Source organism: Ananas comosus, linkage group 21 (genome assembly GCF_001540865.1).
Source record: "Ananas comosus cultivar F153 linkage group 21, ASM154086v1, whole genome shotgun sequence".
Lineage (NCBI taxonomy): Eukaryota > Viridiplantae > Streptophyta > Magnoliopsida > Poales > Bromeliaceae > Ananas > Ananas comosus.
In genome coordinates, this window is record NC_033641.1 from 7,650,968 (window position 1) to 7,668,643 (window position 17,676).

At 45.9% G+C, this 17,676-nt stretch overlaps 1 protein-coding gene across 1 annotated transcript; it reads left to right on the forward strand.

Moving 5' to 3' along the window:
• On the forward strand, window positions 8,466–9,809 carry LOC109726330 (salutaridinol 7-O-acetyltransferase-like). The gene has a single exon (XM_020255868.1). It carries the CDS (start codon window positions 8,466–8,468, stop codon window positions 9,807–9,809), a length of 1,344 nt encoding a protein of 447 aa, XP_020111457.1.

The window sequence follows — 17,676 nt, forward strand, 5'->3', positions numbered from 1 at the left end:
GAATACACCCGTCTCGCCTAATTAGACTACACCGTATCTCAAGAGTAGTCGGTTCCAGAAAAGGTCCAACAGGACGGCTAAGACTCCACTCACGTCACAACCTCACTAAAGGTAGGGAAAAAGTGTCACTCACTATCTCACCCGGACTGCCCAAAACGGACCCACCCTGCCTGCATCTAGCTGCGCCGTACACCACCCCGAGGGTAGTCGGCTCAAAAACTGTCCAACAGAAACTGCGACACTCATCGCACTGAAACCTCATTCCGGAATGGCATTCGGGGGCGCGACCTAACCGAGTTTACAAGTGTCTCTGTCAAGTTCGTACTGCTCTCACAGGCTAAGGTCAAGTAACCAACTCTAATTGGTCTAACAACTAACAGATCACGTGCCCTCGGCACAATCCGTCGCCAAAAAGGCGATACGGGTCCACCGTCAACCCCGACGGCCCCCAACAGTTCGGAACAGCCTGAAAGCTACTATAAAATTTCACTCGGTATCCCAGCACGAGCGTAAATACTTTTTAATCTACCTGGGATACTCACTATGATGATACTGCAACAGTATAAAATCATACAACGGCCCCTAGGGCTAAATCAGGTAGTTTAACATATGACGATTAATATCGCAAGTTTTCTCCTAAGTCTTATCCATGTCCAACATGTATGTATATCGATAGATAAATAAACTAAGCTCCAATTCAGATTATTACAAAAATAAATCAATGAACCGAGCAATTGCGACACACAAAAGAATTCCGCTAATACATGTTGACTATATAGGCACTTAGGAGTAAGCCGATGATTAACCCACCTCGGTCGCTAATCCCTGGCAGCACGGAACTCCCTCGGCTGCGGAACAACCTGCTGGATCGACTGAAAATGTCCGAGTTCCGAAATCGAGCTATCTCCAACTATAAACATCGAAAATCCTCAATTCAGTCCAAAATCCACAGCAGCAGAGTAAAATAGAGCTTCGACCAAGCTAACATTCACCAAATCCCACAAGTAAGGGCTTCATAGATTTCGCTCGAAGTCCTGAATCCAGCGAACTAAGTCTCGTCAAAATTCGATGCTCCTGCGTCGAGTACGAGCTGAAATACTAACAGTCGACGATGAATTTCAGCAAAACAGCATCACTTGAGTTCGAAGTAGTAAGAACTTGCCCAAAACAAATGGAAATGCTGAATTACCCACCTCGACAACGCCAAGCACCGATGCGACAGCAAGAACGGCAAAAACCCAAGCTCGCCCGGCCTCCTCGCGCTACCCCGGCGTCAAGAGTGTGCTCGAACGATCCCGCGGCGCGACGTCGGCGACAAACCTTCCAACCGAGCTTCTTCCTTACCTTCAACCGGATGACAATGAGAGAGAGATGAAGATAAAGCGAAAGGACTCCTCTCTCTCTCTACACAAAGCTATATAGAGAGAGTAAGAGCTGGTGACACAAACGAGGCTCGAAAAGACTAAAATGCCCATCTACCTACCCCGGTGTACTGGTACACGGGCCGGTGTACCGGTACAAAGGCTAACCCGAGAGCAACCTGTGCGTAGCCTGATGAAGTGTACCGGTACACCTCAATGGCTGTACCGGTACAGCAAGCAGAAAAACTGCTATTTTGCAGATTTTCTCACCAAATGCTACACTCGCGTCGCAGAGAGTCCGTTTTGCCCCTATTTCACGCCAACGCGACTCGGACTTGTCCTGACACTCTCGAGAGCTGTCGACAAGCCTTCACAGCCGAACACCAGGGATCTCACATCCTTCCCCACTACAAAAAGATTCGTCCTCGAAACTTAGCACAAACCTCAGCTCCGGGCATCGAACAGATAGGGATAGGACTCCCTCATCACCGTCTCAGGCTCCCAAGTCGCCTCCCGCTCTTCATGATTACTCCACTGCACTTTCACATATGGGATGACCCGATTGCGCAATTCTTTCGTCTCTCGAGCAAGAATCCGCAACGGTCGCTCCTCGTATCACAGATCCTCGCCAATCTCGAGTGGAGTAAAGTCAATCACATGAGAGGGGTCGAAAACGTATCTCCTCAATGCTAAGACGTGGAAGACATCGTGAATGCCAGCTAGTCGGGGAGATAGAGCAATCTTGTAGGCAACCGGTCCAACTCACTCCAATACCTCGAAAGGGCCAACAAACGGTGGATTGAGCTTTCCACGTACTCCAAATCGGCGAATCCCTCTGAACGGCGAGACTTTGAGGAAAACATGATCTCCAATCTGAAACTCTAAGTCTCACCTCCTGGTATCGGCGTAATTCCTCTGGCGGCTCTGGGCTGTCAAAAGGTATCGTCGAACAACTCTCACCTTTTCCTCAGCCTCTAGCAAAATCTCAGGCCCTAGTGTCCTCCTCTCTCCCACATCGCTCCAAAACAAAAGGGATCGACATCTGCGTCCATACAACGCCTCAAACGGAGCCATCTGGATGCTCGTTTGATAGCTGTTGTTGTACGCAAACTCAATCAATCCCAAATGTCGATACCACCCTCCTCCAAAGTCCAGGACATATGCTCTCAGCATGTCCTCTAGAGTTTATATGGTCCTCTCCGACTAACCATCTGTCTATGGGTGGAACGTCGTGCTGAAATGCAGCTGAGTGCCCAAGGCTGTCTGTAGACTCCTCCAAAACTGAGATACAAACCTCGGGTCTCTGTCTGACACAATCGACACTGGCACGCCATGCAGCCTGACGATCTTATTCAAGTATAGCTGCGCGAGTCTCTCTCTGGACCAAGTGGTCTGAACCGGTAAGAAGTGAGCAGACTTGGTCAGTCTGTCTACTATCACCCAAATCGTATCAAAGCCACCCTGTGCTTTAGGTAATCCCACGACAAAATCCATCGTAGTCTGCTCCCACTTTCACTCGAGCACTGGCAGACTCTGAAGCTTTCTAGCAGGCACCTGATGCTCGGCCTTCACCTGTTGGCAAGTCAAACACTGAGCCACATATCTGCCAATGTCTCTCATCATTCCATTCCACCAAAACTGTGCCTTTAAATTCTTATACATCTTGGTTCCCCCAGGGTGATCCATATAAGGTGAACAATGAGCCTCTCTTAAAATAGCCTCTCGGATCTCTGAATCCACAGGCACACACAGCCGGTCCCTGAACCGTAGCACTCCCGAACTGTCCACAACAATCCCTCAGCCTGTCCCCTGGCTAACTGCCCTCGAATCCTCAACAGGTACGGATCTCCACTCTGTTTCTCTTGGATCCTATCCAACAGAGTAGGCTGCAAAACCAGAGACATCAGTCTCGCAGTAGATCCAGGGGACACTACCTCAAGCCTCAGCCGTTGGAACTCCTCGAGTAATGGCCTCTGCTCAGTGATTATCAAATTCAGGCTCTGCACTGACTTCCTGCTCAACGCATCTGCCACTACATTCGCCCTGCCGGGATGATACTGAATACTAATGCCATAGTCCTTTAGTAACTCAAACCACCGGCGCTGCCTCAGATTCAATTCCTTTTAAGTGAACAGATACTTGAGACTTTTATGATCGGTGAAAATCTCGCCGTGCTCGCCATACAAGTAATGTTGCCACAGCTTCAAAGCAAAGAGTACCGCGACAAGCTCCAAATCATGCATAGGGTAATTCTTCTCATAATCCTTTAATGCCGTGAAGCATAAGCAATTACCCTACCATGCTGCATCAACACACAACCCAGTCCGCTGTGCGATGCATCACTATAGATCACGAATCCTTTCCCCATCACAGGAAGGGCAAGGATAGGAGCTAACGTCAACCTCAGTCTCAACTCATTAAAGCTCCTCTGACACTCCTCACTCCAGATGAATCTAATCCCTTTTCGCGTCAATCGAGTGAGGGGTGTAGAAAGCTTCGCAAAGCCTTCCACAAACCGACGGTAATATCTTGTCAGTCCCAGGAAACTCCGCATCTCAGTCACCGTCGTCGGTCTAGGCCAATCTCGAATCGCCTTAATCTTCTTCGGGTCCACTGCTACGCCCTCAGCTGAAATCACGTGGCCCAAGAAAGCAACCTCCCGCAACCAGAACTCACACTTCTTCAACTTGGCATACAACTTCTTCTCTCGCAGAAGCTGTAGCACAATTCTCAAGTGCTCCTCATGCTCAGCATCGCTCCGGGAGTAAATTAGGATATCGTCGATGGAGACTACCACAAACCTATCTAAGAACGGCTTGAACACTCTGTTCATCAAATCCATGAATGCGGCAGGGGCATTCGTCAATCCAAAAGACATCACTGTAAACTCATAATGCCCGTACCGAGTCCGAAAAGCCGTCTTGGGAACATCATCGGCCCTCACCCTCAACTGGTGGTAACCAGGCTGGAGATCAATCTTCGAAAAGACATAAGATCCCTGCACCTGATCAAACAAATCATCAATACGCGGCAAGGGATACTTATTCTTGATGGTCACTTTATTCAGCTCCCGGTAATCCACACACAACCTAAGTGAACCATCCTTCTACTTCACAAACAACACGAGCGCTCCCAAAGGCGAAAACACGGGGTCTCACAAACCTTCTATCATCAAATCCTGCAGCTGCGCCTTTAGCTCTCTCAGCTCTGCTGGCGTCATCCTATAAGGTACCTTCGAGATTGGTGCAGTTCCAGAAACTACATCAATCATAAACTCAATCTCCCTCTCCGGCGGCAACGTAGTCAACTCAGGGGAAAACACATCAGGAAACTCGCGGACTATAGGGATTCCTCGAGTCCCGGCGCCGCCGTAGGTACCTCCACAACTGTCGCTAGAAAAGCGATACACCCACTACTCAGCATCTGTCGAGCCCTCGCCGAAGATATCTATGTGGCAAACAACGAACTTCTGCAGCTTCCGAACGTAAACTCCTCCTGGCCTGGCTAGCAGAACGTCACCATCCTCGCTCCACAGTCTATCGTAGCATAGTACCGCGCCAGCCAATCCATACCGAGCACGATGTCGAAGTCCTGCAGCTGCCCTAACACCAACAGGTCTGCGGGCATAAACCACGAATCTAACTGCACCGGACACGACCAACAACACTCTGCAACCTGTAAAACATGGTCGGGGATATGCACCTCTCGTGCCAAAGATAATGACCCTAACTCTAGACCATGCAACAATGCAAATGCTCGGCTAACAAAAGAATGCGAAGCACTGGTACCAACTAAAGTACGAGTACAAATGCCGAAAATCAAAGTGATACCTGCCACTACATGATCGGCTGCTAAAGAGTCCTCCCGGCGGTAACTCGGTGGTGGATCAACAACGCCGACATGATTCATGGACTTCTGTCAATATACATGCAATGTGAGGACGACGACGTCATGCTAACAAAAGTGAGAATGAAGTTGTGCCGACGAGGAGCATAAAGATGTGTCGGTGAAGGTGATGACAACGATGTGCCGGTGCTAGCGAGGACAACGAAAATGTGCAATAAATCATAATAGAGGAGGTGTGGGAGGTATGGGAGAAATAAAAAAAAAATACTTGAGAAAGCAGTAACAAATGCATGGGTGACGGATATTACGTACAAAAATGAATAAAATGAATAAGTATATATAAATTTGGGATAAGAATAAGTAGGCTCGATATCTGAGAAACGCGTAGGTATTAAAATTATGATGAGATGATAGATATCAAGTGTCACTCGTCAGAAAAGAGATTTACAAGATTGGATATATATTTTAATCTAAAAATATCAAAATTTTAATTTATTTTTAATTCAAAATGTCACATCTAATTTTAAATTAAATTTATATTTATATTTTAAATTTTAAATCGTTATTTGTGGCATATGTTTATTATTTTTTTTTAACTTTAATTTATCTCTAAATAAATTTTATATATTTTTAAGTAATTTATACTATAATTATTTTTCATATGTATTTCATAAGATTTGAGAAAACGTGTGCATTATGTGAGAAAAGATTGGCACCTATGTCATAAAGAAAATATTTAAAAAGATATTACTAAAAAAATATATACTTTATATTTGAGAAACGTATAGGTAAAAATAAGAAAATACTAAAAAAAAAAATGGTATAACAGGCACATTAAACAAATTTAGGTGGGATCAAAATACCTGTGGCGAAGGTGATGAAGGCGACAATGTGCCGGCACCGGTAATAACGATGAGGAGGACGATGACCATCTACTGGTGCCGACAACGATGACAAATGAGAAAGGATTTATTAAAAAAAATATTTGAGAATATGTAAGAAAAATGTAGGTAAAAATGAAAAGGAATATTATTAAAAAAATAAATGCTTTATATTTGATGAACGTAGCATTCGTAAAGATGAGAAAATACCAAAAAAATATACTAAAATAGTATAAATGCACATTAAAAAAATAAAAAATTTTCAGGTGGAATCAAAATACTTCTCTAACTATGGCGAAGATGATGAAGGCGACAATGTGCAAGCTCCGTTGATGACGATGATCAGGAGGACGATGACCATCCGCTGGTGCCGGCAACGATGACAAATAAGAAAGGATATACTTAAAAAAAATATTTGAGAATATGTAAGAAAAATATAGATAAAAATAAAAAAGAATATTATTAAAAAAATAAATGCTTTATATTTGATGAACGTAGCATACGTAAAGATGAGAAAAGAGCAAAAAAATATACTAAATAGTATAAATGCACATTAAAAAAATAAAAAAATTTTAGGTGGAATCAAAATACCTCTCTAACTATAACGAAGGTGGCGAAAGTGACAATGTGCCGGTGTCAACGATGACGATGTGCTATGATGCACTGGTGCTAGCAATGGGGACATGAGAAAGGACTGGTGCTAGCAATGGGGACATGAGAAAGGACTGGTGCTAGCAATGGAGATATATGAGAAAGGATATTATTAAAAAATATTTGAGAAAAATATAGATGAAAATTAAAAGGATATTACTAAAAACAATATGTCTCAAAAAAAATATATTCTGTGTATGAATAAATATTATGATTAGATAAAGATTGGATAGTGTAAATATTATATGTAAAGATATGTAGATATTATCTGCAAGTGCATTAAGATGGGCTCTATATTTGAAAAATCCGTAAAATATTTTGGCGGGTATTACTTTTGAATATTTTGCTAAAAAAAATTAAAAAATGTAAAATTATATTTACTTAACAATTTAGTGTTGCTTAGGTGGGTATTAAATCTTTCTAGTAATATTCTACGTGATTGTAAGGTGGGCATTAAATCTTTCTAATAATATTCTATATCATTGGCGCAGGAAAAAATAATTGAGAAACATGTAAATAGGAGATAATGGATATTTTAATTTATAGCGCATTTGAGAAAACGTGTAAATAGGATAAATTTAATTTTATTTATTATGTGATTGGCACTATTACGTGTGAGAAATAAAAATATTTAAAAAACGCCGTAGATAGGATTTAACGGATATTTGAAGTTATGGTGGAAATTACGTTTAAGAAAATGCATGCGTAGATATTTGTAAAACGTGTAGATAAGAGATAATATAGATAGGAGATAACGGATATTGAGGGTCGTAGATATTTGTAAACCGCGTAGATAGAAAATAACGGATATTGAAGGTATTTTTGTCAAGAAAAGCAACAAGATACTTTTATTTTTAATCATTGGATGAGATGAAATAATAAAAACTTAAGATTTATATTTGAAAATAAATTATTATTTGAAAAATTATTTGAAACGAATAGTTGAAAATTACTGGACATTAAAATATTAGTAGAAAAGATAGAAATATTTTTGGAAAGAGAAAAAAATTTGTGACACCCCAATAGTCCCACATCGGATGGGAATGGGGTTGTCATTGGGTTTATAAGAGACTTAGACACTAATAATAATAACTGGGCTTAAGCATCTTGGGCCGGTTGTTGGGCCCAACGAGTTATTGTTGCTAGTGGGCTGGGTCGTTATATTTGGTATCAGAGCCGGTTCACCAGCTAGACATGTGTGGCGAGTCTCGGCTGAGCAAGGATCTGGATGACGGGCTAGCGAGATGAGACTCACATCGCCTGGTGATCTTGGGCTATGTGTGTGATTGGACTGACGAGGACGTCAGGGCCTTAACGGGGGGCCAATAGTCCCACATCGGATAGGAATGGGGCTTAAGCATTTTAGGCCGGTTGTTGGGCCCAACGAGTTATTGTTGCTAGTGGGGTGGGTCGTTATAAAATTTAAAACTCACGCTTTTATAAGTAGTATAGATATAGATAGATTATAATTTTTTTTTATTTTAAACTTATTTATTTATTTTAATTATTTGATTTAGATAATAGTCAACACGCCGTAACTACTAATTATAATAATATCAATCTCCCGCATAGTGTGGATTTCTAACTAATAACTATTATATTTTTAGATGCATATCTTCACCTACCCTGCATATATATTGTTATTATATCAAAAGAAACAGTGACCTAAAAAAGCTCCATGCTCTTGAGTTTCCGCACACCGCGCTTGCTAGTTAGCCCTTTTACGATGGCGATTACCGTAGACATCGTTTCCCGCGAGACCGTGAAGCCCTCCACTCCAACTCCTGCCCAACTTCGATCCTACAAGCTCAGCTGGATCGATCAGAACCACCCCATCTACCACCTCCCCGTCGTCTTCTTCTACTCCGCCACCCCCTCCTCCGCCCCCGCCGACGTCACAATTTTGAAATCTTCGTTGTCGACGGTGCTAGCCAGTTTCTATCCCCTCGCCGGCAGGCTGACCGGCAACTCCCTCGTCGACTGCGGGGATCAGGGGGTCGAGTTCTTCGAAGCCCTCGCACCCGACGCCGACCTCTCGGAGATTCTGAGCTCCGACGAACCCAATCTCGACGAGCTGAAGAAGTTCCTCCCTTGTAGCAAAGGCGAGGCCTCTTGCTGTGACTCCGAGCCGACAGTCATTCTCTCAGTGCAGGCCACCGTATTCCGATGCGGCGGCATTGCTGTCGGCGTCTGCGTCTCGCACAAGATCGCAGACGGCCGATCGCTCTTTTCATTTCTGCAAGGGTGGGCTGCGGCGGCGAGAGGTTCTTTCTCATCTGAGTATTCCCCGTCGTTCGACGGCGCTGCTGTTTTTCCGCCGAACGAGAATGCAGTTCCAAATGCGGCCGAACAACCGCTGGAGAAGCCGCCGCAGGTCCATAAGCGGTTCGTGCTCAGTGGGCCGAAAATTGCGGCGCTGAGGGAGAAGACGGCATCTTCGGCAACGCGATTCCTGGCGGTGGCAGCGCTGGTCTGGCGGTGTGCTGTGCGGATGCGACCCGTCGCCCGGGTAGCGGTGGCGGTGGTGGTGGCGGACACACGGTCGCGGATGGAGCTGCGGTCTCCGAACGGCTCCTTCGGCAACTGCTGTACGGCAATTCTCGTCGGCATTCCGATAGACGAGGTAGAGAATATTGCTAAATCGGACGTGAATGAGAACACAAAATATGTGCTCGAGGAGGAGATGGGAGCGGCGGTGAAGCGAGTCGACACGGAGTATGTGAGGCGGCTGCAGGGCGAGGACGGGTGGCAGAGGGAGTTGGAGCTGGGCTGGGAGGCGGTGCGGAAGTGCGGCGGGGCGACGGAGGCGGGGTTCGAGATGAACGTCTTCAGCAGCTGGCTGCGGCTGCCGGTGTACGGGGTGGACTTCGGGTGGGGCCCTGCAGCGTGGGCCTGCATGACGAGGGTGCGGCCCAGCACCACGGTGGTGATGCCGCGGCCGCCCGCCGCAGGGGACCCGCAGGGGATGGAGGTCTGGGCGTCGCTGGAGAAGGACGAGATGGCGGAACTCCAGCGGGAGCTGGACAAGTTGGTCCCCCTGAACACGGTCCACCACGTCACCCAGCCGTGAACCCGGATCCATGTTGGGCGTGCAGTTCTCTTTTTTTTCTCAATCATCTACTATCAATGCCGCGCTCGTGAGCTTCTTAGTTAGTGTTTCTTAAGTTATGTTTATTTTAAAATTCTATGGGCTTGTTTCAAAATAAAAATTAGCTTTTTGAAAATAAAATATTTTTTTTGAAAGATAGATAGCACGCTACCCGCTTCGTTTTATTTCATTTAGAAATAAATTTAGCTGAAAATGTGAATCAACGATTCTAACTTGGGTCTCTGGTACCAACCATCAAACCTTTTGCCACTTACTCTAGGGACGATCGGTTGAAATAAAATATCAAAGCCATCATCATCTATTTGTACCTATACATTAATCCTCATTGCTACATCCTACATGTACCCCACCTTTTTAATTTGGAAAAAAATAAGACCTATTTTTTTTTCATTTTCTTTTTTTTTCCTCATTTGATTATTGTGTTATAGAAATAATTTTATGATTCATTTTCGTAATATGCGACTTCTTTTGAATATGGTTTAATGATTATTATTATTTTTTATTATAGTTTTATTTTTAAAAAATATTTATCTATAATATAGACTATATTTACTATTTGCGTACTAAACTGATATTTTATTTTTTAACAAATTTTTACTTTAACAGTATCTACTCACCGTAATACGTGGGTCACAAGTCACAACACTAATTGAGCAGAAAATTATGATTTTAAAAAATTACACGGCATTGCTAACTTTATTTAATTTTCTTCCACAAATAAATTAGGGAAGGTCGCTGCATAATTTCTTTCCATCAAGGAAAGTCCTGAATTTAAATAATCTCATTAGACTCTTATTTAATTTTATTTAAATAATTTTATTATAATTTTCGCTCTATTTAATTTTTTTTTTTATCATCAATACATAAGAGACATTATAATGCAAATCGAATTGAAGACTATTATAAAAACCAAATCATAGATATAAATTGATCATATTAATTAAAATTAAAAAAATCATGCATAGTGTAATTTTTCGATTAGATATAATTAATTTCACCAGCTCCCTCAGTCCACATGCACAAACCTGCGATATTTACAAAACCATCGATCTGTAATACACACCAATCATTTGCAATCAACCAACAATATTCACCAAGTTATAATATACACATGCATCCTTGTAAGGACTGAGATTTTTACAGTGCAACTAAACTCTCTGTTAATGATGTTTATGTGTGTAATTTAATTACATAAGCACTCGTCAAGTTTCAGGAGAAAATGAGCTAAAATGGAGAAGTTACGCGATTATTAGTTTTCACTTAAGTGAATAGTAACTCCGATTTTTCGGAGAAGCCACGGAGTAAAGTTGGCTTTCGGCGCGTATCGAACTCCGTTCATAGCGATCTAATAGCTCGTTTTGAACGGTTCAGCTATTCTGGAACCAATGGCACTGACGGATTTCAGATCCGATGCATGATTTTCGAGAAAAAGGAGTTTTAAGAAAAACAGGGTTTCCGCTCTTTGCTATTCGTGCATTTTAAAACTCCTCGTGCTTTGTGCTTGTGACCTGGGGTTAGGTGAGAGTTGTTTCTGGTACCTACTGGTGGTAGGGAATTCAAATACGAGTTTGAATTAAAGGTTTTTGGGCTTTCACATAAGTCTATGTGTGACTTATGGATTAATTAGAGAGCGGAGGGATTCCGTCGCGAATCTGTGACCAAATCTGACGAAACAAGATTGTAGTTTTATTACCCTCGTCATGCTGAATGCGATGGCGCTGTCTGATCGAAAATCCGACGGACGGATTTTCGGAAAACGCAAAATGTTCGCTGAGGGGTCGAATTGGCAAAACCGATAATTTTGCAAAAGTCTTAATATTTTATGTGCCGAATTGCGTGAGATCGGACATGGAGGTGCATATGTGTAAAATACGCGTGCTGTGAGGGACTTGATAGAGAATATTACCCCTGGGAGGACTATTTTGCAAAATGCACTTACCTGTATAGTGGTTGCACTAGGGTTTCATGAGGAAACCCTAACTGTTGGCCTCCCTCTTCCTCCAACTGCGCCCCAGCCGTCACCTGCACCCCTCCTCGACCCCGCCGCACGCGCCCCGGCCGCCGGCGAGCAGCCCCGGTCGCCGGAAAAGCCACCCCGGCCACTTCTCCATCTTTCTCTTTTAACCGATCCACCACCCTCTCGGCCTGAGTACGCAAGGAAGTGCGCGAAGCCCGAGGATCCTTCACCTGTGGCAGAGGGCTACCTCCGGCGCCGATTTCCGCCGGCCTCCGTCGTACACCGCGCCGCCCGCACCCTCCTCGCTCTGCGCGGCCAGCCAGACCCGACCGAGACCGAGCGCAGCCCTAGTTGTGGCCCGCGCGCCGCCGCCCACCCTCGGTCCCGCCGCCCTCGTATGGCCTCCGGCGTGCCCCCGCGCGCCATCGCCGCCGCTCCCGTCGCCGCCGGCCGCCGCTCTCCCTCTCTGCGGCCGCCCAGACCGAGTGCGGGCCGAGCCGGGGCTAGCTCTGCCTCCGCGCGCCGCCGCCGTTCCCCGCCGGCCGATTTGCCCTTCCTCCACCTCCGGCGAGGTGCCGCCGACGCCCCGACCTTTCTCCGGCCGCCGCCATGGCCACCGCCACCTCTGGAGCCCGCATTGAACCCGCGCGGGCTCGGTTTGGTCCAGCACCGCCGCCGCCGTCTTCCGCCGCCGTCCGGCGTGAGCACCGGCTCCGCCTGGCCGGCCGCACTCGTCCGCCGCCGGCGCCCCCACCGCCGGAGCTCCCTGTCAACCGTGGTGAGCCCATGCTCTCCTCGGGTTGTACAACTAGGGCATCAATGCCCGCCGTCGTCGCCGCCTCCCGTCGCCTGTTGACGCGAGCCCCGGCCTCCTCTGACCTGGAGCACCTTCCCCTGGCCGGCCTGCCCGCCGTCCGGCCGCCGCCGGCCACCCCGAGCCCTGCCTAGCTTTGTAAGCTTGATTTCAGCCTTTCTGTGCATAGTCTCCAGTTCTGTTCACTGTTCCGGCGACCCGAGGCTGTTCCGATGCCTCCGGGGGTGAGCACGGTGATAGTCTGTCAGTCCTGATCACAGTGCTCACCTCAATTAGGGTCAGTGAGCCCCTGGTTAGCGAGATAAACATGTTTTTCATGCTGTGCGCGCTGTTCGCAGATTTTCGCGTCACTCCCGCGCTCTCCGCTGTGGCCGAAATTGCTCCAAAAGGTGAGCACGGCCTCCGGCAGGTCGAAACCTGTCAGTGGGTATCTTGGCTAGGCTGATTGACCTCTGGTTTGCATGGAAGGACCATAAAAGCGCTGAAATCGCATGAAATAATGCGATTTCGGGTATTCGGAAGGGCTTTTATGCAACTTTGTCCGTCATGGCTACTGTTGGCAGCAAGTATGGGCTGAGGATAACCTCCGGACTGATTGTCCAAGGCCCCGGACCTTTGCGAAGATCGAAAAGGGCATTCCGGTGCGTTTGTCGGCAAAATCCGCCGACGGAACGCGGTTTCGGTTCGGAATTATTCCGACGGTGTCTCAGGATGATTTATTGTGTCGCTGAGCCTAGTTGGCCGGTCACCCGTGTCATTTCGAGGGTTCGGAAATGACGGGTGAGCGACGGTGGGTTCCGGTGTCGAAATAGACACTTCCGGGAACCCGGTTCGGAACGATTATCCGACGATAATCGTTTTGGAGTGAGTTAAGGTCTTTGCTGCCAAGTCGCATGTAAATTGTATTTAGTGGCAGCGGGTGACTCGTAGTACGAGTCGGTGAGTTCCGGGACAGTCCGTGGGTCCCGGCAGAGTCTCGGTGCGGTTTTCGGGACTTCCGTTTTGTTCGGTAATCGGTTTTGGGAAACCGATCTCCGTGGTTTATTTGTGGGGTTATGCTTTTAGGATTTCTTAGTTGTGGGTTAGACACTAACCCAGTGGACCCTCCTTAGGTCCTGTTGACGTTCTTTTGCAGTTAGGAGACAGGCGCGACAATTGTACAGGTGGGTACTTCGATCCGACGTTGGTACAGTGGTGCATGCTCGGTGATGGTTTCTTACCCTTTCTCTTTTGTTATTATCCATGCATATATTATATGTTGAGCTTTGCACCTCTATCGTTTACATTACACCCATGCGGTTTGATTATACTCTACTCAGACGTTTTCATGCTTAGTATCATGTGTAAGAGTATAGTCTATCTGTATGTGATACCATGTTTCCGTGTTGCTCTACTTAGCTATTCTGCATACCCTGATTCATGTTTATAGTAGAGCGATTTCGTGATTATCTATGAGATCAGCGATCTAGTCGGTCGATTCTAGTATTCAGTATTTGTGACCTATTCGGTGAGTTCCTCAACCTTTGTTGTCTGATGACCGTTAAGGTCGGTATACCCTGAGGGGTGGGATTGTCGGTTAGTTGCCGACGGATGATTATACTTTACTCATATTCACTATTTGACATGTTTGTGACCTAGTCGGTCAGTGCATCATATCCTATACTTGTGACATGATTGGTCGAGTTTCATATCTTATACTTGTGACATGATTGGTCGAGTTTCATATCCTGTACTTGTGACGTGATTGATCGAGTTTCATATCCTAGTTGATCTGAGTGGTCAGTCCTTGTGGTTCATTGAGCAGTATTTGCATATGTCTGAGAGGATGTCGATGTTGTCCCATCCTAGTTGACCTGAGTGGTCGGTTCTTGTGCTTCTTTACAGTTGACGACCTATGCGGTCGATGGGCCCTGGGGGGCAGGATTGTCGGCTGGTTGCCGACGGTTGATCATTGAGCATATTGCATTGATCGCCCGATACTCGTCGCATTTCACGAACACTGGCGGTCTGATCCACCGCAAGGAGTGTTCTTTTTCGGAAAAGTGGTTGAATGGTGACAACCCGTGAGCCCTAGAGGGGTTATATGCACTGGAGAGTAATAGTGGCATTGGCTTGAGGTCTGCGGTGCTGACCAAGAGAGCATTGGTTTTAGATTGGGTACTTTTGGACTGATTGTCCCATTGACGCATACGTCTATAGTAGCAGTTGTTGCATGCATACTTACAGTTCTTTCTATATACTTGTCTTGCTACTATAGTTTGATACCCAGGTATGTTTTATATTCTTCTTACAGTAGTGGTAGTCGTTCTTATACATTCTGTTCATGTTTTATTGTTGCTACTGTATTTAGTATATCTGCTCATTACCTTATACATCTCTTTCGTTTACTATTGCTCCTACTGTATTCCCACTGACCCGTGTTGTTATATAGCTCTTCCTGATCCGGTGAGTACTCCTCGCCTTCTTCGGCTAGCGGTACCCACTGGGAGGGGAGACATGTTTACATGTTCTCACCTCCCCCACCATTTTTCAGGTATCGCGGGCGGCGAATAGTGGGACGAGACGTGAGGTACGCGTGTAGCGGTCGATAGAGTTTCCGACCCAGGTTATTTCGGTATAGTTATTACCCTTATTATTTCAGTTGGTATAGCTTAGATAGTTATATGGTTCAGTATTTTTATTACATTTGAAAATATGAATTTTCGTGAATGTAATAAACGGATTCTAGATTTTGTAAAATAAAAGTTTTCTACCCCTCGTGGTAGCGTTTTTAAAGAATAAAGGTTTCCGTGTAGGAAACAGTTTTCAAAAGGTTTTCTGTGGATTTTGCATCTTAGTTTTCAAAATCTGTTTCTGTGGTTGGAAACATTTTAACTGATAGGTGTGGATTATGCATAAATTGAATCTGTGGTGAATGGTGTATGAATATATATGACGGTTGGTTTTTGTCTGTATGTTATTTGTTGTGGTTGTGCCTGGATGACTTCTTGTACTTGTGCGACGCCGTGCAAATACAGGGGAGACTCTGTCCGTGTGAACAGTGGATTCTCTGTATTGTGGCGGATCTGGATACTCTGGGTCAGGTTTTCAAAAAAAAAAAATTCAGACGCTTTTCCGCTTGTTTTAAACTGAAAATGGACCCGGGGCGTGACAATCCTACAATATGAATAATCAGAATATTTGACAGAAATTAAAACTAGTTTTAGCATATGATATTCAACCAGCCAACACATAAAACCATAAATTCTACATCACACATGACATAATTCCAATATATAAATAAAAGCCAACTTGGAGAACTTTTACATCCAGAATAGAATCTTGTTTTGCATCCATCAATAATTGGTAAATTATTTTGCAGAATCATTTGGTTCCTCAAAGTTGAAATTTAAAAGTCATTTATATTCAGTTGGATTTGATCTTGTAAAAGTAAATGAATTTAATTCATCCGAACTCCTCTCCTCTTCATGCTCTCTGTTATCATTATCGGTGCTTTCGCTACATTGATCTGGATGTTCTTCCCCGTGACATGACCACCATTTATAATTTTTTAATATCCCATACAAGATAAGTGTAAGGAATGAGACTTTTTGACAGTGCTACTAAACTCTCTGTTGATGATGTTATTTGTGTAATTTAATTACATAAGTACTCGTCAAATTTTGGGCGAAATGAGCTAAAATGGAGAAGATACGCGACTTTTAGTTTTCACTTAAGTGAATAGTAACTCGGTTTTCCGGAGAAGCCACGGAGTAGAGTTGGCTTCTGGCGCGTATCGGACTCGTTCATAGCGATCCAATAGCTCGTTTTGAACGGTTCAGCTATTCTGGAACCAATGGCACTGAGCGGATTTCAGATCGATGCACGGTTTTCAAGAAAAAGGAGTTTTAAGAAAAGAGGGTTTCCGCTCTTTGCTATTCGTGCATTTTAAAACTCCTCGTGCTTTGTACAAGTGATCTGGAGATGGGTGAGAGTGTTTCAAAGTACCTACTGGTGGTAGGGAAATCAAATTACGGGTTTGAATTAAAGGATTTCAGGTTTCCACCAAGGCCTATGCATGATATCTGGATTAGTTGGGAGAGAGGTTGGATTTTGTCGCAAATCGGCAAGTAAATCGGATGAAACGAAATCGTAGTTTCGATGTCCTCGTCGTGCTGAACGCAATGGTACTGTCGGATCGAAAATCCGACAGACGGATCTCTGGTAATTGCGAAGTTTTCGTTAAGAGGCGAAGGTGACAATTCGGAAAATTCGCGAAAGCGCGACATTTATGTATCGAATCGCGTGAGATCGGACGTGGAGTATGTACGCGCAAATTGTACGCCCTGGCAGGGGCTGAGGTTTAAATATTCTGGGTTAGAAGGGTTTTCTGCAAATTGTCCTCTGTGTATATAATTAGCATCTAGGTTCTTTGCACGCAAACCCTAGATCTAGCCGACCTTGTCTCGCCATTGTGCCCTAACCAGCTTTCAGCAGGTCCCTGCCCAAACATTTGCCGCACCCGGCTCCGCGGCAGTTCCCACGGTCGCCGAAAAACTAGAACCGGCCACTCCTCCATCCTTCTCTCTCAACCAACCCATCAACCTCCTCCATTTCTGTCCGAGGCAACCCAGAGTGTCATCTCGGTCGGGCACCACCTCTGCAGCGGCCCCGACCTCCGCTCCCGCCAATGCCGGCCGCCGCCCATCCCACGCCGCCCCGTCGCGGCTGGAACGCCCTGGCCGAGCCTGGTCCCGCACCGCCTCCATGGCGCGCCGCCGGCTATGGACTTACTTTGCCGCCTTCCCCGGCGTCGTCACAGCCGGCCCTGCGCGCTCCTTGTGGCGCCCCCGGCGCCGCCTCTGCTCCCTGCGGCCACACGTCTCAGCCCAGACCGACACGGGTGGGCTCGAGGCCGAGCGCCGCGCCACTCCAACCGGCCGCCGTCATTCCTCACCCTCCGGCTACCTCCGGCGCGCGTCCCCGGCCATCCCCGACCACCGCCGGCCCCGCCCGAAACTCTGTAGCCGCCCAGACGCCATGCGGGCGGCTGAGTCTTCGTTGCCTCGCGCGTGCAC